The sequence below is a fragment of the Paramisgurnus dabryanus genome, chromosome 22 (assembly GCF_030506205.2).
Source record: "Paramisgurnus dabryanus chromosome 22, PD_genome_1.1, whole genome shotgun sequence".
NCBI classification, from domain to species: Eukaryota; Metazoa; Chordata; class Actinopteri; order Cypriniformes; family Cobitidae; genus Paramisgurnus; species Paramisgurnus dabryanus.
Genome location: NC_133358.1, coordinates 19,183,458 through 19,205,263, shown reverse-complemented (window position 1 = coordinate 19,205,263; position 21,806 = coordinate 19,183,458). Strand labels below are relative to the sequence as shown.

General features: G+C 37.4%; 1 protein-coding gene across 2 annotated transcripts in view; it reads left to right on the top strand.

Moving 5' to 3' along the window:
• The window catches only part of arfgef1 (ADP-ribosylation factor guanine nucleotide-exchange factor 1 (brefeldin A-inhibited)), a 75,915-nt gene that overhangs the window by 49,147 nt on the left and 4,962 nt on the right, over nucleotides 1-21,806 (top strand). For both annotated transcript variants that reach the window (XM_065258092.1, XM_065258091.1), the window contains 23 exons: nucleotides 618-726; nucleotides 5,585-5,786; nucleotides 5,876-5,987; nucleotides 6,473-6,678; nucleotides 6,788-6,872; nucleotides 7,309-7,474; nucleotides 7,741-7,892; nucleotides 7,973-8,101; nucleotides 10,185-10,343; nucleotides 10,444-10,588; nucleotides 11,102-11,189; nucleotides 11,274-11,314; nucleotides 11,483-11,652; nucleotides 11,804-11,955; nucleotides 14,054-14,226; nucleotides 14,621-14,781; nucleotides 15,169-15,299; nucleotides 16,616-16,745; nucleotides 18,980-19,115; nucleotides 19,283-19,421; nucleotides 19,504-19,573; nucleotides 19,690-19,810; nucleotides 19,936-20,075. In XM_065258092.1, coding sequence (XP_065114164.1) covers nucleotides 618-726; nucleotides 5,585-5,786; nucleotides 5,876-5,987; nucleotides 6,473-6,678; nucleotides 6,788-6,872; nucleotides 7,309-7,474; nucleotides 7,741-7,892; nucleotides 7,973-8,101; nucleotides 10,185-10,343; nucleotides 10,444-10,588; nucleotides 11,102-11,189; nucleotides 11,274-11,314; nucleotides 11,483-11,652; nucleotides 11,804-11,955; nucleotides 14,054-14,226; nucleotides 14,621-14,781; nucleotides 15,169-15,299; nucleotides 16,616-16,745; nucleotides 18,980-19,115; nucleotides 19,283-19,421; nucleotides 19,504-19,573; nucleotides 19,690-19,810; nucleotides 19,936-20,075 — 3,117 coding nt within the window. The remainder of the gene's footprint in view (nucleotides 1-617; nucleotides 727-5,584; nucleotides 5,787-5,875; nucleotides 5,988-6,472; nucleotides 6,679-6,787; nucleotides 6,873-7,308; nucleotides 7,475-7,740; nucleotides 7,893-7,972; nucleotides 8,102-10,184; nucleotides 10,344-10,443; nucleotides 10,589-11,101; nucleotides 11,190-11,273; nucleotides 11,315-11,482; nucleotides 11,653-11,803; nucleotides 11,956-14,053; nucleotides 14,227-14,620; nucleotides 14,782-15,168; nucleotides 15,300-16,615; nucleotides 16,746-18,979; nucleotides 19,116-19,282; nucleotides 19,422-19,503; nucleotides 19,574-19,689; nucleotides 19,811-19,935; nucleotides 20,076-21,806) is intronic.

Below are 21,806 nucleotides of genomic sequence, written 5' to 3'. Positions count from 1 at the left end.
TTATGCATCTGTGCAAAGTTTCGCGGAAGGATAAACATGTTAATTTAAAACAAATATGCCAATAAAATGTTTCAAATTCATATTCATGTCCAGTTTTTTTTTCTTATGTGGCAAGTAGCCGTGTAATAAGCAGGATAATGTAGAGGCAGCCGGTAGTTATTGGGAAATAAGCCCCTTCAGTGTGATACAAGACCCTCCGCTTCGCGTCGGGTCCTGATCACACTGTCGGGGCTTATTTCCCGATAACTACCGGCTGCCTCTACATTATCCCTTACTTAAAATGAGAAAAATCCTGGAACGTTTTCCTCAAAAAAGATACAAAGAAAGACATCAACATTTTGGATGACATGGTGGTGAGTAAATTATCTGTTTTTTTTTTTTTAAGAAAATGGACTAATCCTTTGGTTGTATTTTGTTCTAATATTAATTAATATTATTAATAATATTTTGTTCAGTGCTAAAAAACTGAAACAGGAAGTGCTTCTGGACCAGTGTTGTTTATTTTACTGATAAAGTGGCATGAACATAAACATGTCCCTTGTCATTAAAGCTTGAAAATTATGACAAATATTCCTTTTTAAACTTCTTTGATCTTTAAAACTAATTTTTTCTCTCAGGAGCTGACCCTAAGAAAAAAAGGTCTGGAGTGTCTGGTGTCCATTCTCAAGTGTATGGTGGAGTGGAGCAAAGACCAATATGTCAACCCCATTTCTCAGACGAGTCTCGGTAAGACAAATTGTTTAAAAAAACCCTTCAATATCAATTGCCCACCCAGTACATTTCCATTTAATATCTATATTACCTTGTTTAGCCTCTGCATCCCAAGGCTTTGAATCCGAGCAGCTCCCTGACATGTTTCAGCTTACGGCTTTGACCGCTTCCTAAAAGACCTGTCCTCAGAGTACATTTACTCCGCTTACTAGTAGCTTCTAGCGTATGCAGAACCAATCAGATAAACAGTAGCTTTTGAGGACAGCAAACTACGAGTTCACTGGTTCAGAGAGAGGCATGAAATGCTATTCGCCATGATGGCTGCACAGGCCTTTCATCTTAATCAAACAGCCCTTACGGTGCATTCACATGGGGCATAAGTGTTAACGCTTGACGGAAGGCTTGTCTGAAGCGTGGCCAACAGCCAATCACAGTGGCCGCAAACAGTGGTTTGCATAACTGTAATTGGTTGACTCGCACTAGGTTAATTGCATAAGGCGAACTGATTGGCTGATGCACGCGTTTGCACTTGAAAAACTGAGAAATGTTCAACTTCTGCCGCGAGCAATGGCAGTGAGGCAACATTGACGGATCCACAATTCAGTTCGTCAACGCATGACGTCACCTATAAAAAGTAAATGAGAAGCGTGCTTACGCCCCATGTGAATGTACCGTTAGGCAGTTATCCTTAAACTTGGCATACCCTGAGATTATGCAGGCAGTGTACAGGCTTTGTTGTGGGACAAAGTAAAACAGAGCAGAGTTTTTAGTCTGAGCTGGAAAAGTCTTTCGTTCCTCTTCGGTAATAAAGGCATTTTGGCCTAATTGGGTTTGGCTTTGATGGTATGGAGGAAAAGGGTTCTGATGGCCCAATGGGAACTTTCCTCTGTTGCCGCAAGCTCACGGTTTCGTTGTTCGATCAATCTGATACCAGCGATATATTAAAATTTTCAAAATATTGCAGATATGGATATTTGCATATGGTTTGACAAGCATACCTTTTTGAATTATTAATTTCTATAATTCTGGGTTCATTGGGAAGCTTATACACATTGTATTATACCAAATACACAAAATAAAGTTGTTTTTAGCAATGAAATAGGCGCCCTTTAATATGAAAAGCAACTTAAATGACGAATTTAAAAAAATTACCATAATAACCATGCATATCATATTTCATTAATATGTGATGTCATGCATACTTTTTTGTTAGTGATGGCTAATGCCAATTTATTAATAACAATAAACTATGTTTGCAGTGGTACATTTCATTAGGAATAGCTTTCATCTACTGTACATCAAATAGCCTACAGATACAGGTCTTTTGGTTTTATTGGCCAGTAAGAGGCTGTTTACACTTGGCATTAACATGGATCACAAGTGGACGACGTTAATGCCAGGTGTAAACGGTGTTCAAAAACGTTTTGAACGCATCCACTTTCGACCACTTTCAACCACATTCAGAGGTAGTCGAAATCCCTTTCGATCGGATTGCTTTTGTGGTGTAAACGCACATGTGGTTGAATGTGTTCGAACAGCCACACGCGACCGCCTTCTCTCCACCCATTTATCTAATCTGAGGTACTAAACTCAAGTTTTTCGTATTTTTCGGACTTCTGCCGTGAACACACAGTGAACAGTGCAATTTTTAGCCTTTCATTGATAAAACTAAAGCGGCTGATCTCCGTAGTTTCGTTTTGAAAGCGTGTGAAAATTGCGCAATCCTATTTCATCAATTGCGCTGAAAATTCAGAGAAAGCTCTAACATATACACGTACAAAACACTGTGCAGCATGTATACTTGCTAAACAAGCAGTGGACTCTGACATAATATTAGTTTGCATCCATATAAACTCATAATTACTCCCGCTCGCGTTTGAATGACAGCAGAGACTCGCCCACCGTCTCGACAGACCACCCCCTCACAGTATTCAGGACAAAAGCGGTCGAAAGTGGACAAAATAGACGGATTTAAATATCAGGTGTAAACGTGATGTGTCTCTTTCGTCCACTTGTGATCCGATCGATGAAAACACATCTTAATACCAAGTGTAAACAGCCCCTAAGAGTCAGTTAGGTCACATTAGACTGTAGCGTGTCCATCTGGGTGCATTAAGTTTGTTTTAGGTCACTAACTGAGGCTTTCAGGTTCTTCTGTATTCCCGTAATGCTGCTTTTTCACTTTTTGTTTTTTTTTCTCTTAATGAACACACATCAAAGGAAGAGCAGGTAACAGTAGCTTGATACTGTAGTAATGTTAGAATAGATTGCATTAGTTTATATGGCATAATAGTGCTTTGTGATGTTGCTCTAGTAGCTTTTGTATATGAAACTTTGGCTAAACATTGGTCTTAAAAAGTTTTGGGTTTGAATCCCAGGTAACAGACATACTGACAAGTTGTGTGCAATTGCTTTTGGATAAATGCATTATTTCCCTTCTGGCTTTTGTGATCTTTCTGAGTGAAGAAACTATGTCTCTGAGCTGTGGGAGTGACCTGATGGCTCATGTTACAGAGACAGCAGGCCACTAAATGTTTTACAGTGTTTCCAATGTGAAATCAGACCCGCTTTGACTGGTACTCTGGTTTCCACATGTCAAAACCGCGTGCTTGTTTTGTTTGCACCAACTTGAGATCCGTTACCCCGTGTATTCAGGTCACACTGCTTGTCCTCCAGTCAACACTGTGCTGTTTTTGTTATATGACTCGACAGAAGCCAAAGACTTTATTACAGAAGTGTTGGGAAGTCATATGGGGAGCTGAGCCAGAGAAAGACTCGATACACCAACACACATTTCACTATGCTGTACGCCAATGACTCATGTTGGCTCTGCTTATTGGGCTGCTGGGCCTTGTAGTTTTTTGCAAAGTGGACTCATCTTTGTCTTTCGTTGCTTATTCTGACATGGCATTTCAGTAGCTCTATCAAAAAAGCTTCAATATGTGGTGTAAAATCTGATTAACTCTTTCCCTTTCTTTTTTTTTGCCAACCAACCAGCGCCAGCATTTTTTTATAATTTTCACAAAGTTTGATGCCTTCCAGACAATTGTCTTCATTAAATATATAAACATATATCATACAATAGATCACATTAGGGGTGGGTGATAAATCGGCTGTGATTCTCATCAGTAAAGCCGGTTTCGTGATTAGTAGTAAATCGGCATCACCTGCTTTCATATGGAGCGGCATTAACTACACAGAGCCGTATTTCGCCGAAAAGCTTGGCAAAATTGCATACATTATCGAAGGCGATTTGTCCACAATTTTGATTGCGGTTTTGCCTAGCTTCTCTGTGAAATAGGGCTCTGTGTAGTAAATGCCACTCCATCTGAAAGCAGGCGATGGTGATTTAATACTAATCATCTTAATTTTTTTTCTTTTTAAACACTTCTTAGTGTTAGGTAGGTCAGTGTAGGTTTCTTCAAAAAAAAAAAATTTGGGGCAAAAAGCTAAGAACATTGCATTTTTATAAAAGACTTTTGTTAGAGATCCAATTCAGAGCGATCATCAAAACATATACAGAGTTTTTACTGTTTTTGAATTGGTGGATGCTTTAGTATTTTATAAGTTGGGTAAATGTGAGTTCACACCAGCTGCGTTTGAGGCATCAAATTCATGTCTACCACGTCTAGTTTGCCACTTGAACATTTTGAGTTTACTCCTTTCATTCACGCGTGAAATTCTAGTCATCGAGACATTCACGGAAAAATTTGCATCATGGGAGGGGCTTCTGCGACTCCGTTTGCTTCCTCTAATCACGTCACTACTAGAGCAAGCTCATGATTGGTTAACCTGCACATTTTTCCGCCAAAGTTCAAATTTTTCAACTCACGCGTTTCTCGCGGTAACGTTCAATTAGCGTCAACGTTCAATTCGCGCCATTTTCGTGCAAACTAGACGCGCGAATGTGGCGAAATCGTGTCTACCATACATTCCCGCCGCGAGACCACCAGATGTGTTCAACGGGTCTTCACATTGACTTAATATTTAAATCACTTGCGCTTGACGCCTCTACCACGGCTTGTGTGAACACAGCATAAGAGCGCCACCTAGTGGATAATTACATTGCCGTAAAAACTCGTCATTGGCAGGGAAGCGTTTTCTCTTAATTGCCGAGATAACTTGTCAATGGCGGGGAAAGATTTTAAAATCATTTCTTGGCATATCAGAACGGTCATATTGGATTATTCGTACAAAGTGTCGCACAAAGCATACTATTTGTACAAAACATCTGATCATTGCTTAAAGTATCCGGATGCATTCATTTTTGTATAGTAGTATAGTAAACTGAAGCATTCACTCATTAGTGAATAGGCAAATCTTTTTCACACTCTCTATGTTCCTGGTGTTCCTGTAGCTCAATGGCAGAGCTTTGTGTTTGCAAAAAGTTGTGGGTTCGATCCCAGGGAAGTTTTACCTGTTTTAACAGCATGATTGTAACTCTACACCTTGCCTCATTTAATATACACGGATCTATGAATATGCAAATTAGTCCCTGCCTCTACTAATTCGCGCAGCACGGACCAAAGATACGGATATGCAAATGACTCCCAGGCTCCACTCTTTCGCACCACCTCTGCTACTATAGATGCTACTAATCTTTAAGCGCTCAAACTACTGATCCACACGTTCAACTGTGTTGATATGATTGGTTTCATGTGTGACGTTGGAAACCAAAGCGATTTTAAACGTGGGAATGACTTTGAGTTTCTAATTTTATAGAGAAAATACTCAGCAATGGTGTTTAATGATAAATTTGCACATGGCTTGTCTTAAAACATATTAAAAACACCACTCAGACATATAAAGAACAATATAAACCTGATTTTTTCCCACAGTGAGACTTTAACGTTTTGTGCACTCTCTCCATCAGGCCAAGAGAAGCCTTTGGAACAGGAGACCAACGAGTCAAAGCACCCGGAAACGATTAACCGTTACGGAAGCATAAACTCTCTGGACTCCACCGCCTCGTCGGGCATCGGGAGTTACAGCACGCAGATGTCAGGGACTGACAACCCTGAACAGTTTGAGGTTCTCAAACAACAGAAGGAGATCATAGAACAGGGCATTGACCTGTAAGCCATCTACAATCTATACACACTGATAATAAAATCACTCTCTATAACCTTTAAAGCATTTTTAAAATGTTAATGATATTTCACAGGTTTAACAAAAAACCAAAGAGAGGCATTCAGTACCTTCAGGAGCAAGGTATGCTGGGAACCACGCACGAAGACATCGCTCAATTTTTACATCAAGAGGAGAGGCTTGACTCTGTAAGACACAATTATAAACCCGGGTTTATTTTTACATAACAGTTTGTGTACTGTAATAGTCACAGTGCATGCAGCTGCAGGACTCGAAATGGTTCTGATAAAAACAAATGAAAGTGAATAAAATATTGCGATGCTTCAGCCGAGTGTTGCCAAACTTCCACTTAGAAATGATTTAGTTCTTCACTGTGATGAATTTGCAACTCATTTCCAGCAGTAATGGGTAAAAAAAGCTCCTTATGTTTGACCTAAAATTAGAGCTCTTCAGTACAACAGTCGTGTTATGCATATTTCAATTTCATAGCTGAAAAGATTTCTTGCTGCTTGAATAGTTGCTCAGTTTAGTTCATTGCAGTATAGCTTCTCTATTTGTTTTTTTATTGAATGTAGCCTGAGCCCGTGCTTTTTTATTAGAGTTATAAAGCACACTCATCTATGGGCAATACGATCAATACCTGACACGTTGACCCGTGTTTCCCAACCAACAGATCCAAGTAGGAGAGTTTCTCGGGGACAACGATCGGATCAATAAAGAAGTCATGTATGCCTACGTCGACCAGATGGACTTTCAGGGCAAAGACTTCGTTCCGGCTCTGCGCACATTTCTCGAGGGTTTCCGCCTGCCTGGAGAAGCCCAAAAAATCGATCGGCTGATGGAGAAATTTGCTGCTAGATATTTAGAATGCAACCAGGGGTGAGTGCCGCCCGTCCCCAGACGTCATAACCGATTAGCGCATCGCGTTAATTATTCTGCGAACGCTCAACTCGGACTGTAATTCGTCTCTTTTGTTATCTCCCCTCAGGCAAACGCTGTTCGCGAGCGCGGACACGGCTTACGTCCTGGCGTATTCAATCATCATGTTGACCACGGATCTTCACAGTCCACAGGTTTGATTCAACTCAGATTCTTTTATTGCAAATAGAAAGCACTTTTCTGATCAGTCCTCAGCCTATGAATGTTAATGTGACGGTTGGAGCTGAAAACAGCTATTTTGCATTTAGACTTCACTTGATATGTGAGTGGAATAGGGCAATGTAGAGCAATTTATTTAAATAATTGGAACAGAAAACGAGAGAAGCAATACTGCCCTACCCAGGCAAAGGGTGCGGTAACTACACAAACACTTAAACTGAGAAAAATACCCTTAAAGTTTTTACACCAGCCAGTCAAACATGTTAATGCAATTTTGACACACTTGTGTCTCTGAAATGGGAACCTATTATAAGAGTTGAGCCTATTTCAAGCCTTAAATCAATTTTGACCAAATGTGCTTTGCCTTTGGGGGCAGAATACTGATCCGATGTTTCCTTTATTTTGGTGCAGGTGAAAAATAAAATGACGAAAGAGCAATACATTAAGATGAACAGAGGTATCAATGACAGTAAAGATTTACCCGAGGAGTATCTGTCTGCCATCTATGATGAAATCGCAGGGAAAAAGATATCTATGAAGGAGACAAAGGAAATACCTCTCAAATCGAATAAGCAAAGTGAGTATTTGTGGTCATTGACAAGGTCTATGTGGACTGGATTTTAAACCAATGAGATTTCACTGTGGGGGCGGGGCAATGTTTTGTCAGTCCACACAGCTATTTTGGGCAAAACTCAAATTAACATTAAAGCTTTTGTATTGCTTCTGACATCCGGTCACCATATCTATTTAATTATAAAGGCAGAAATGTACCAAATGAATGCACATCAAATAATGAGTTATATTTTGCTCTGTTTTATGATAACTCAATGACTTGATCCAAAGGTGTGGCCAGTGAGAAGCAGAGGAGACTTTTGTATAACGTTGAGATGGAGCAGATGGCAAAGACGGCCAAGGCTCTGATGGAGGCTGTCAGCCACGTTCAGGCCCCCTTCACCAGCGCCACCCACCTTGAACACGTCAGACCCATGTTTAAGGTATTTTGCGTGCGTTTTGGATACTCAGTATTATAATATGATTTATTTTGTATTGACTTCCATGTGTTTTCCCTGCACAGCTGGCATGGACGCCCTTCCTAGCTGCGTTCAGTGTGGGTTTGCAGGACTGTGATGATACTGAAGTAGCCTCTCTGTGTCTGGAGGGCATCCGCTGTGCTATAAGGATAGCTAGTATCTTTAGCATTCAGGTAATTTTACACATTAATATCAATTAATATTTATGAAAGTAAACATTTTGTCGCATCATTCTGCCACCATATTTGCAACACCTCCAGGTAATGATGGGAGAAACGAAGCTTTTCGAAGCTTTGAACCAATTTCTTCGCAAATTGATTTTGTTTTTCGTAGCGTTTGAATCACCATACACGAGAGATCTGTCCAAACATTTTACACTTCTTACAAAATAATAACAAGATTGTTCTAAAAATATGTTTTAGACATAATTCAAAGTGTATTCTGTGTTTTTAGTTTTATTCATGGTAAAAAAAACTCCCTTTTTAATTATGCACATTTTTGTCATTAAATCAGTCTATAAACAAAAAGTAGACAAAATGGTAGTGTTATTAGTCAGAAGAATGAATGTTTTATGAACTTTTATAATAAAACTGACCCGAGTTCACCTACACTGGTTATTAGTGATCAACTCCCCCTAGTGGTGAATACTCAGATTTTCGAAACAGTTATGACGTAAGGAAGCCTCGTTTGCTAAAATCACATTACTTCGGCCAGTTTGAAACAAGCTCCGAACCAATGATTCGAAACAAAAGATTCATAAATGTTTCGAAGCATTGTGAAGCGTGCTTCGAAATCGCCCATCACTGCCTCCAGGTTTTGTTACAACCAAACAAAGTAGACCTGATGATTCTGTGCATGCGCAAAGTCCCTCTTTTAAAAAGGATTTAAATTGATGATTGTCTTTTTTTACTGTGAGTCGGGATTAGAACGGACATTCCGATCGTTGATATCTTTCCCATTCATATCAATACCAGTTACTCATCTTGCTAATATTAAATATCTTTGGGTTTATTTACATTTGCTTATGGTTTGTGTTGGTCTGTGTGAATGAATGTCCTGTCCAGTTTGAAGCTTTAATGTGTAATAATCAGGTTCAGGAAATGTTAAAATTTCCAGGCTTAGAAAATCTGGAATGGTCATTTACATTTCCAAAGTGAATGTAATTAATTATGCTTTGCAGTATAATGATTTTTTTTTTGCAAAATTGGTCATGCCTTCATTGGTTTACCTACATTCTTTGAGTAAATTTAACAATTTACATGTTTTCTTATTTTACAGAAAACATATACATTTAAGTAAAAGTAGAAATGCGCCGGCGGGTCCGCAGTGTTTAAAGGGATAGTTCGGCCAAAAACGATATTAAACACATGATTTACTCCCCCCCCAAGCTGTCCGAGTTGCATATGTCCATCGTTTTTCAGACAAACACATTTTCGGATATTTTAGAAAATATTTTAGATCTTTCAGTTGATTAAATGTAATGTTACGGGGTCCACCCATAGACCACAACCTTCAAGTCCAAAAAAAGTGCGTCCATCCTTCACAAATTAAATCCAAACGGCTCCAGGATGATAAACAAAGGTCTTCTGAGGGTAATCCGTGCGGTGTTGTTGTAGAAATATCCATATTTAAAACTTTATTAACAAAAATAAATACCTTCCGGTAGCGCCGCCATCTTAGTCCGCATTCAGGATGAGAGCTTACGCAGCCTACGGAGGCTACTCTGTGCCCCCGCCCTCCGAATTTTTCATACATCACTAAGAAAAGTGCGTACACTCTCTCCTGAATACAGAGGAGTCTAAGATGGCGGCGCTACCAGATGGTATTTATTTTCGTTAATGAAGTTTTAAATATGGATATTTCTACAACAACACCGCGCGGATTACCCTCAGAAGACCTTTGTTTATCATCCTGGAGCCGTTTGGATTTAATTTGTGAAGGATGGACGCACTTTTTTTGGACTTAAAGGTCGTGGACTATGGGTGGACCCCGTAACATTACATACTAAAATATCCGAAAATGTGTTTGTCTGAAAAACGATGGACATATGCAACTCGGACAGCTTGGGGGTGAGTAAATCATGGGTTTAATATCGTTTTTGGCCAAACTATCCCTTTAAGGAGTTAATTTTGATCTACTGGTCACACATAACTGAGAATGTCATTATTGTTTTTTCTTCATTTGAAATATTTTATCATTGATTAATTCACTACTATCTGGCATAAAAGATTGTTGTGTTGTTTCGGTTTGTTCCAGTTGGAGCGAGATGCGTACGTACAGGCCCTGGCCCGCTTCACGCTGCTCACGGCCAGCTCGGGCATCACCGAGATGAAGCAGAAGAACATCGACACCATCAAGACCCTTATCACAGTGGCCCACACCGATGGAAATTATCTAGGAAATTCCTGGCATGAGGTGAGATATCCAAACCTGCCCCTTTTGTATTGTTTGTATCACTCTGTTGTGATTGGCAGATTATGAGAGGTGTTATTAATTCTCTTTGACTGTTCTGCAGATCCTGAAGTGCATCAGTCAGCTGGAGTTGGCTCAGCTCATTGGGACAGGTGTGAAGACGCGGTACATATCGGGAACCGTGCGGGGAAAAGAAGGCTTCATCACTAGCACCAAGGAACAGTCGTCTGATGAATATCTGGGTTTGGGTTAGTCACTCCATGAAGTGTCATCAACAGTGCAGTTTTTTTTTTGTTTATCTTAAAGGGATAGTTCACCCAAATAAGAAAAATGGTCACCATTACCTCATGTTGTTCTAAATCTGTATGGGTTAAATCTAAGGAAGATATTTTGATGCATGATGGTAAGCACAAAGTTGATGGTACCCATTGACTTTCATAGTATTTGTTTATCCTAATATGAAAGTCAAAGGATTTTTTTCTAGTCTTCTGAATCCATATGAATATAACTCAGAGTCACTTTTATGATTCTTTTATAGTGCTTTTGCACCTCTTTTGAAAAATGCCACAGTCCCCTTTCATTTTAACTTCCAAGTGAACAGTACAGTGCTTCCACAGAATAAATTTCTATGGCACATGGGTGAACTAATCCTTTAAAAGTCATTTATTAAAATCACTTTATCATATAATTGTCTAGCATTAATGTGTGACATGAAGTTTGAATTTGTAGAAATAACCTAACTTTGATTCTTCCCGCTTTAGGAGGGAATGTGGATCGTAAACAGATCGCAAGCATACAGGAATCTATCTGGGAAACCAGCTCACAAAGTGTAGTAGTCGCCGTGGACCGGTACGATGTTAGCACTTTCTAATGCAAATAATAAATTGAACAAATCAATCGGATGTGTTAGTAATAATTGTGTTTTTCCTGCAGGATTTTTACAGGCTCCATCAGACTTGACGGAAATGCTATTGGTTAGTAGTGACCATCAAATGTTTTGCGTTTATGTATTTGGAAAATGTTTGCATCTAAAGAAACTCTAAATTTTATTAGAATATGTCTAAGATCCGAACCCATGACCCATTTTTTTAGACCTACAGGAAGTTGTTGACCTTTTATTTTCGTTGTTGTGTTTCTTGCAGTGGACTTTGTGCGGTGGTTGTGTGCCGTATCAATGGACGAACTGGCCTCTCCTACACACCCGCGAATGTTCAGTCTGCAGAAAATCGTGGAGATATCTTACTACAACATGGGTCGCATCAGGCTACAGTGGTCCAGAATATGGGAAGTCATAGGAGATCATTTTAACAAGGTGAATTTTATAGCTATAGTGCATGAACCATCTCTCTCTGATATCATAAAAATCGAAATATGCCTTTTTATTTCAGTTATTTAGTATCTTATGTATTTAATAAATGCTGCACTCTTATAGGTTTAAAACTTTTTTTTACTTTATGGCACAGGTCGGCTGTAATCCCAACGAGGATGTTGCTATTTTTGCTGTGGATTCTCTCAGGCAGCTTTCCATGAAATTTTTGGAGAAGGGAGAGTTGGCCAATTTCAGATTCCAGAAAGATTTCCTGAGGCCATTTGAACACATAATGAAAAAGAACAGGTGAACATTTCAATTTACACTTTGAAGAAAGTTGGTCAGGTGTACATCAGATGCGTCTTTTTATTTTTATCTCTCACATTCAGTACATGGGCATATGCCAAAAAAATTTTTTTAAGGCATAGAGACAGAGCGCAGCGCGTCATAACCTGAAAACCACGCCCACCTGGGGGAAAACAATCCAACTATCTCCATTGACTTTGTATTGCGAGAGGCTGCCTTCTTGTCATTTCTGGCTTATAACAAAAACAGAATAATATCTAAAAGCTGCTGTGTGACAAGGTGTATAGCTAACAAGCCAAAAAAAAAACAGAAATAAGTTTTATAAGCTGTCGACCTCAAAAAACGAGCGTTTAAAGACACAAAAGTGGAAACGGGCAACTTTTCATAGTACTCCTATTAGTAGAACTGCATCCACTAGGGGGAAACGTAGTCGGCGATCCACTTTTTTCACATTTGCATAACTGCGCTCTGTCTCTATAGTTCACAAAACAAATTTGTTAATCATGTAAATTACAAAATTGTTACCCTCCCTGTGAATGTCCAGGTAACATAATTTTTTGTGACTTACTGTTTTCTACATAAAATCATCTTGCTATTGTAACATAAATAATATTTTAGTGATGCACCAATGTATCGGCCGCCGATATATCGGACGATTTTTGATGAATTTGAAACCATCGGCATATCTGCAATAGCACGAGAAAGGCCAATACCGAATGTTTATTAATTAACTGCATAAAGAAATCCATTATATGTATATAAAAAAAAAATGAGTTAAGTTGTTAATAAAATAAATGCTGAATATCAAAAACCACCTTTGAAGGTTGTCATGCTGTCTTATTATATTTGTTTTAGCTTAATTTGTGCCTCTCTTATTATGTTGGTCAGTTGAATGTTAATTAGATCCAATCCATGTTCAGTAAAAATAATTTGATGCAGAAATAAAATAGCTAATAGACCAACTGTATAGTATTGTATACAAGTGTTTAATATCGGTATCGGCCAGAAGTTGTCTGTTTAAATCGGTATCGGCCCCAAAAAAACCTATTGGTGCAGCCCTATAATATTTTGTTGAAAATATAATATTGATATCTTTATTATAGACTGAGTAAGGTCATGTCAAAGAGTGAAATCAAACTTTGAAGCTCCTAAACCGAGGGGCAACTTTCCGATCTTTCTGATGAAGCCGACATGGAAGTGACTTAAACTGCAATTTATCGACGGGCGCTAGAGACAGGCTCCAAAAGGGAGTCAATTCCCATAGGCCCCCATGTTAAAATGTCCAACTTTACAGTAGAAAATATGTTTACAGCAAATAATAGCTAATTTTGCCCTTCATGACAACTATGAGGGGATGGGTGAATTTTTTTTGTAACTCATCCGTCTAAATTATATTGAGCTTTAAAGATCTGCATAATTAAGGGCGTTGGCACTTGAGTGACGGGTGAACTGCCACTGCTGCCACTAGAATTAAGCTAGGGGGGCGTGGTTTCAGCAACCAGCACCTCAGCCTCACCCACGTCCCGCCTCTTTACCTATTTACGGTTGTCTGCGAGTGATGCGCGGTGACGCATGCTCAAGATGGCGACGCCAGGCACCGCCTACTATTGCCTTCAAAAAAGCTCTTCACAAACCTATGGGTGACATCATGGACACTACGTCCATATTTTTTACAGTATGTCCTAAACTCATAGTTTGTAAAACTTTAATCTGGATTTCACAGACCAGGGCACAATATTTTAGTCAAATAAATAAAATAGTATTAGTGTATTATAATAGCTGCATTTTGTTTGTAATTTGGCTTTGTAGCAACTGCTTGTTCAGCGTGATTGTAGCCTACGAGTAACTACTATAAATTATGAGCAGCACTGCGAGCTGTAGCTTTAAGCAGGTTTATTCACTTTTAAAGGAAGGCAAAATCAAAGAGTTATTAGCTTATTTGGACCCTGCAGTGCTCATTAGACTTAGTGACTTAACACACACAGAATCAAAAGCCAAGCTAACTGAACTCGATGACTAATGGAGAATAATGAACTTGTCGTTTGCCTTTGCGAAATAAGATGAAGAGTGTATGCACTTACTCATGCTTTATCCACAGATCCCCCACCATCAGAGACATGGTGGTCCGCTGTATAGCTCAGATGGTCAACTCTCAGGCTGGCAACATTAGATCAGGGTGGAAGAATATTTTCTCCGTGTTTCATCTGGCCGCCTCAGACCAGGATGAGAGTATAGTGGAGCTGGCCTTCCAGACCACCGGACATATTGTCAGTAAGTACTGCATCTATCAGCAGATGGATCCTCTGTAATTGTAAGATACTATATGCGATAGATAACTGGTTAGGCAGCATCAGTAGGGATGTTTTTAATATATTAGCAGTGTATTTCAGGAAGAACTTATTAATAGATAGACCATATTGGAAATTTTTCCACTTATAATGTTAATTACTGGTGGTGTACATAACCATCATCCCACTTTTAAAATGTCCCATGCAATTTATGTTTAGGATTGACTATCATCCACAAACTCTCCTTCCAAGTTGCTGAATTTGAATATTTAGCTAATATAAATAACGTATTTGTATGTAAATATTTGCTACCCAATTTAGGCTGCTTTATGTTTTGTCGGTCCACTTCCTCACCATCCTCTCTTTTCCCTCCACAGCGAATGTATTTGAAAAGCATTTCCCTGCTACCATTGACTCCTTTCAGGATGCCGTCAAGTGTTTGTCTGAGTTCGCCTGCAACGCTTCCTTTCCCGACACCAGCATGGAGGCCATCCGTCTGATCCGCCACTGCGCCAAATACGTCTCCGACCGACCTCAGGTCAGTGCTAACGAGTGCGCTTCCTAACAACAGAATTTAAATCTGCCCTCGGGTCAGGGTTTAGCAAAACATTGGCTAAATAAATTTTGTTTGAGGAAACTGCAGGCTGTATCTGTTTAAACAAGGAAACTCTCATTACCAGATGCTATGAAGGCCTAAGGTTTTGCTCATTAATAAGTAGATGGAAAACATAAATACTGTGGTGTTTGGTCTCTAGGCTTGTAACCGCCTCCGTCCTAGTTAAAGTGAGGATTATTAAGGGCACCCCACTGGAGACCTCTACTGCATTTCAATGAAGATCCCAGGGGTTGCCAGATCTGTAAATACAGCTTATGTTCAGGCATGTGCTTCAAGAGAAAATGCAGTGTCAATGTTTTGTGACCGCAGGCATTTAAAGACTACACCAGTGACGATATGAACGTCGCACCAGAGGATCGCGTCTGGGTGAGAGGCTGGTTCCCAATTCTCTTTGAGCTGTCATGCATCATCAACAGGTGTAAACTGGACGTCCGGACCAGGTCAGAGCCAGAACCACAATATCTTAAAGTTTAGAGTCTGGTTAATACATTTTAGATAAAGACATTTTAGCAGTATACTACTGGTCATTTTGGCAATATACTACTAGTCATTTCAACCAACATACTCATTCTTTATTTTGACTATTTTCACATTTTTGAATGTACGTAATAAAAACTTTACAATAAATCAAATGGAGGTATAGAAATTATGTAATGGCTAAAAAGTTAAACACACGCAGTGTCAGAAAATAAACTGTACCTTTTTTTGTCGCTCAGGTGGTACCAGTACAATGTTTTACCTTTTGAGGTACATTACTGTACTTATTTTGTACCTTTAAAGGTATAATTAAATGTTTTGTACCCCTTACATTTCACTGGTACAAAATAGTTTCTTAACTTTTTCAGCGCCATTGACGAGTTAACACGTCAATTAAGAAAAAACACTTCCCTGCCAATGACGAGTATTTACGGCTTTCCGCAATACCACTATTATCCGCAGCTTATAAAATTCGGAAATATCGCCCTAGGGCAAAGAGCTGTATGTCCGTGTACGTTTTGATCATCGCTCCGAATCTGATCTCTATTAAAAGTCCTTCAAAAAATGGAATTATCTCAGCTTTTTTGCTCAAAATTGGTGTTTTTGAAAAAATCTAACCATATTTGAAAGGTAATAAAAAGAGAACTAATGAAGGTAGGATGAAATGTGTGTGGGTTTTTTTAAAGCAGAGGGTCTGTTCTTTTATTTGATATATTGTATGTTTATATATACTAGTAAACATTTGAAGTGGATCAAAAACGTTAATCAAAGTTGTCCTATGATAAGAATGGTTATTGAGTATTGGTTTTAAGACGATGTTTATCAAATGTTGACTAGTGTATTTTAAGAAAAACATTTTTTAGAAGGCATTAAACTTTTGTGAAAATCATGAAAAATGCTGGCGCTGGCTGGCAACTAAAATAGAAAAGAAAAACGCTGGCGGGGAAAGAGTAAAAGGTACACAATAGGTCCTAAATGTATAATATTGTACCCTAAAAGGTACATTACATTATATAACATTTCAAACGTACAAAAATTTTACTTTTGAGGGTACCACCCCAGCGACAGTAAAGTAAGTGTACCTATTTTTCTGAAATTGCAGAACTGACATTTAAAAACAGATTTTTATTGTTGTTTATGTGTCTGTGTGGTGTTTTTAACATTATAATTATATTAAATATTATAAAGTTATAATAATTTCAAAAATAATGATCAAACTAATAATCATAAAAAATATACGTATTGTCTTCTAATCCATTTATTGTGCATTGTTTGTCAGGGGTCTGACAGTGATGTTTGAGGTGATGAAGACCTACGGTCATACCTATGAGAAACACTGGTGGCAGGATCTGTTTCGGATCGTCTTTAGGATCTTCGACAACATGAAGCTTCCGGAGCAACAGACTGAGGTGAGAATCACTGAAATTATTCAAATTCAAGTCCATCTTTTACAACTTTGTTAGCTTTGTTTTCTATGTCGCCATTGCAAGTAAACATGCTTCTTTGGTTTTTAAGACATTTAAAGGGGACAGAGAATAAAAAAAACATCTCAGTCTCATAGAAATTCCTCTTACATTTTTTGAGTGGCAGCAAAGTCAGCCAATCAGTAATGAGATTGCAAGTTTACCCAGTAGGGGGAGCCAAATAGGTGCAAAACCACTTGTTTAAAATCCCCCACCCTAATAGAGCTATCTGAGAGAGGTTTTTAGGAAGCTTCTAAGGCATTACAGACCCAAACAAAAACATTTTTGTCTACATGTCACATCACAGAACAAGGATAAATACCCCGTTCAATCATTCTATGTCACCTTTAAAGGGGACATATCATGAAAATCAGACTTTTTTCATGTTTAAGTGCTATAATTGGGTCCATCAGTGCTTCTAACAACCTAGAAAATGTGAAAAAGATCAACCCAGTAACTTAGTTTTAGTAAACCATTCTCTGCAAGCATGTGAAAAAATAGCTCATTGAAATTTAAATCCCCTTGTGTTGTCAAAAGGGGATCTTATTATAATAATACCACCCCCTAATCTGCACTATCCAACCATGGCACTGCTATTTAGTGCAAAGAGTAAATAATTGACAGCAAAGTTAAGGCTATGTTTACATTAATGCGTTCATCCTTTAAAACGCGTTACTTTTGCTACGTTTACGCCTTTCATCTACACTACATCACCGTTTTCGACCCTCATAAACGGATTCGTTCGCAAACGCTGAAGACCCTGTTTTAGTTTGAGAACTCAGACGTTGCTCTGAGTGTAAATGAACGTAGACGGAGTCTTATGTAAACGAACAGCTGATGTTAACGTGACAGCGCATCATTTTCAAAGAAAAAATATTTTTATTCAGGTAAATGGAGGTTTGCAACGGAGGTTTTGCCAAAAATAGTAAACATCTATCAACCAGCTATTATAAACGCTATATCGGATAGTTTTAACATGCATCCTTATAGATAATGACAATGTCTGTTTTATATTAATGTTTGAGTATTGTTGGGTTTAATGTGTTTATGTTTTGTTTAAATTTAGTTAGCTTACGAAAGATAGACTGTAATTTTAAACGCCATATAGGGTTTTGCAAAGGCCAATATGAAGGGAGAATTGTAATGGGTCAGACATTATTTTCCAGTTTAATGTAAGTTTTGTTTGCTACTTTAAAATGAATTTCGTTTCAGATAAATTGTCTCTTAATTTTAATCAATGTTTTGTTGATAAGTTTTGTGAATGTAAATTAATAAAAACAATAAACTCAACGTCATTAATATAATGCTTGTTTAGGCGCTTGCGCTTTTATTTGTGTGTTGCTACCGGAGGACGTGCACAGACCTCGCACACTTTTAAAAATTAATGCAATAAGCATTTCGGGTAGGCTAAAGCAACACTTCACCTCTTACTATGTTTGATTAAAGTTCGCTACTGTTTAGTACTGTTCACTTGAATGCTTTCTTTTTAAATCATAAAGACCTTTCTGTTTAGTTATTAAATCAAAATTAACCTATTAATCATATTAATATGTTGTAGGGGGGAGATAGAACAGTATAAGACTTTCCCAAACACATTTCTATAGGTTCAAAAATAGTGTCTGTTATAGTTGCCAGCAAAGGACCCATGTATGACTTTTTGTCAATATCGCACACCCCCTAGGCTGCGTAAACGCGCAAAGGTAAGCTATTATTAGAGTAATAAGTTATTTTACACTTTCATGCGCATGCCCGCAGCCCAGTTACATGATTGGTCATGTTTCATGCGTTTATGGTGGTGTATAGTGTGGATGAAGATTCTTTTTAAAATGCCAGTATAAACGAGGATCGTTTTCATTTTAAAATGCCGTTTTAAAACGCAAATGCTCTAATGTAAACATGGCCTAAGTTTCAGTTTCAACAAACAACCATTATGGTGATTGGTGTTTGCATTTCATCAGCTCATTTGCATTTAAAAGGACACACCCAAAAATGGCACATTTTTGCTCACACCTACAAAGTTTTAACTTGTTATAATAAATTATCTATATGGTGTTTTGAGCTAAAAATTCACATACGTACACTAGGGACACCAAAGATTTGTGAAATGTCCCCTTTAAATAGTCACATGATAAATTTTGGCTTTGTGCATGTACCTAATAACATTCTGTTGTGTTTTGCAGAAAGCAGAGTGGATGACCACCACGTGTAACCATGCACTTTATGCCATTTGCGATGTTTTCACGCAGTACTTTGAATCTCTCAGTGATGTTCTGTTAGATAATATTCTGTCTCAGCTCTACTGGTGTGTGCAGCAAGGTGAGTAAATACGCAACATGGCTGCAAAATTGCGGTCAAAATTTTTACAGGCACTTTTTTTTCCAAACTTAACACTTGTAGTCGGTTTATTGTAATGGATGTAAATGATGTCTTGAGGTCATAGTTTGACGGTTGTCTGTTTCCTCTAACATCATTGCTTCTTACAGATAATGAGCAGTTGGCCCGATCTGGCACTAACTGCCTTGAAAACGTTGTCATTCTTAATGGTGAAAAGTTTAACCCTGAAACCTGGGACAAGACCTGCAACTGTATGCTAGACATCTTCAAAACCACCATACCACACACGTGAGTGTTCACAACTTTTATTTTAATAGTATTAGTCCATATTATGACCCATTTAGTAACTCGCATCTCACTTTTTTTTCAGGCTCTTGACGTGGAGACCGACCGGTACTGAGGGAGATCATGTGACTCATCTAGACTCTGATAAACAGCTGGTATGCAAATAAGTTTGAAACACATTTTTGAAGAGTCGTCTCATGTGGATGCTCTTCTGTGCCGTACGAGTCTGTTTAATGTGATAATGTTAATGCTACTTGTCTGGTGCCTATAGGATTCAATTTCCCAGAAGTCGGTGGATATTCCGACTCGCTCAGATGACCAGCAGTCTGTCAACAGTATGGAGAGAGCATTGACTGACAACCGCAGACACAGTCAGTTCAGCATGGCTTTAGGCATGTATCAGAAAGGCCAGACATCCAGATTTTCAGATTCTTGTTTGTTTTATGAATGGAAACACAATTCACAGTTTAATATCTGCTGTGTTGTTTATTGTGATTGTCTATGTGTGAATCCCCAGAAGGTCAGGAACAGCGTCTGTTTGCTGCTTTGCTCATAAAGTGTGTGGTCCAGCTGGAGCTCATTCAGACCATAGACAACATTGTTTTCTTTCCTGCAACCAGTAAGAAAGAGGACGCCGAGAACTTTGCGGCAGCACAGGTGCCTTTCCTTAATATTGCAGATTGTAAACTTAAATGAATAAAGATTATTGGATAATTTACTAACCCTTATGCCATCCCAGATGCATATGACAGACTTCAGATAAACAAATAATTTTGTATTACAATGGCATCATGGGACTTAACATGCTTCAAAAAGCACATCCATCATTAATGTAATATAAATAGCTCTAGTGTGTTGTTATTTGTTTTCTGAAGTGAAACAGCTGGTGTGTATATGAGAAGCGATAAATATTCTAGATCTCATTGGTTCTTGCATGTCTTGGATTTCTTTAATGATGGCTTTTATGGTGGATGAGCTTTAATATGTTTCATTACAGTGAAGCTTTAAAGCATTTTTATTTATTTGTTTCAATGTTTATTTATCAGGGACAATAGACAGTACAGTGCATTTACATTTGTGACCCTGGAACACAAAACCAGTCATAAGTCGCACGGGTATATTTGTACCAATAGCCATTGTATTGCAAAATGTATCGATCTTATAGGCAAAAATCCTCTTTTAAATGTAAACTTTTTTTATTCTAACAAATATGTAAAAAATATATTTCATCGTCTTAAAATGTAAAAGAAAATAAAACAAATATTTTAATGTCTTTAAACATTTAAGTCGCACGGGTATATTGGTTTATAAATGCTTAAAAAAAACTATTAGCGCTTTTTTAAATAGTTTTAGTCTCTTTAAATGTTTAAAAAATGTAAAAAATATATTTTAGTGTTTTCAAATGTAAAAAAATATGATTTTAAACATTAACGTCACACGGGTATAGCTGTATATAAATGTTTAAAAAAAATCTATTAGCACTTTTTTATTGTTTTAGTGTCTTTAAATGTAAAAAAAATGTAAAAAAAATATATTTTAGCGTTTTCAAATGTAAAAAAAAAAATTTTTATGATTCCAAACATTAATGTTAAAAAAATTTTAAATATATTTTAGCATTTTCAAATGTAAAAAAATATGATTTTAAACATTAACGTCACACGGGTATATCTGTATATAAAAGTTTAAAAAAAAAATCTATTATCACTTTTTTATTGTTTTAGTGTCTTTAAATGTTAAAAAAAATTAAAAAATATATATTTTAGCGTTTTCAAACGTAAAAAAAATATTTTTATGATCCCAAACCTTAATGTTAAAATTGTTTTTAAATATATTTTAGCATTTTCAAATGTAAAAAAAATCTGATTTTAAACATTAACGTCACACGGGTATATCTGTATATAAATGCTTTTTAAAAAATCTATTAGCACTTTTTTATTGTTTTAGAGTCTTTAAATGTTAAAAAAATGTAAAAAATATATATATTTTAGCGTTTTCATACATAAAAAAAATATTTTAATGATTTCAAACATTACATCGCACGGGTATATCTGTATATAAATGTTAAAAATATCTGTTAGCTCTTTTTTAAATTGTTTTAGTGTCTTTATATGTTACTATATATACACAATATATATACATTATCATTTTCAGATGTAAAAAATAAATTGTTTTAGTGTCTTTAAATGATAAAAAAATAAAAAAAATATGTTTAAGAGTTTCTAAATGTAAAAATAAACTTATTTTAATGATTTCAAACATTTAAAGTCGCACGGGTATATTTGTAGCAATAGCCAACAATAGCCTACATTGTATGGGTCAACGTTATTGATTTTATTAATGCCAAAAATCATTAGTATATTAGTATAAGTAAAGATCATGTTACATGAA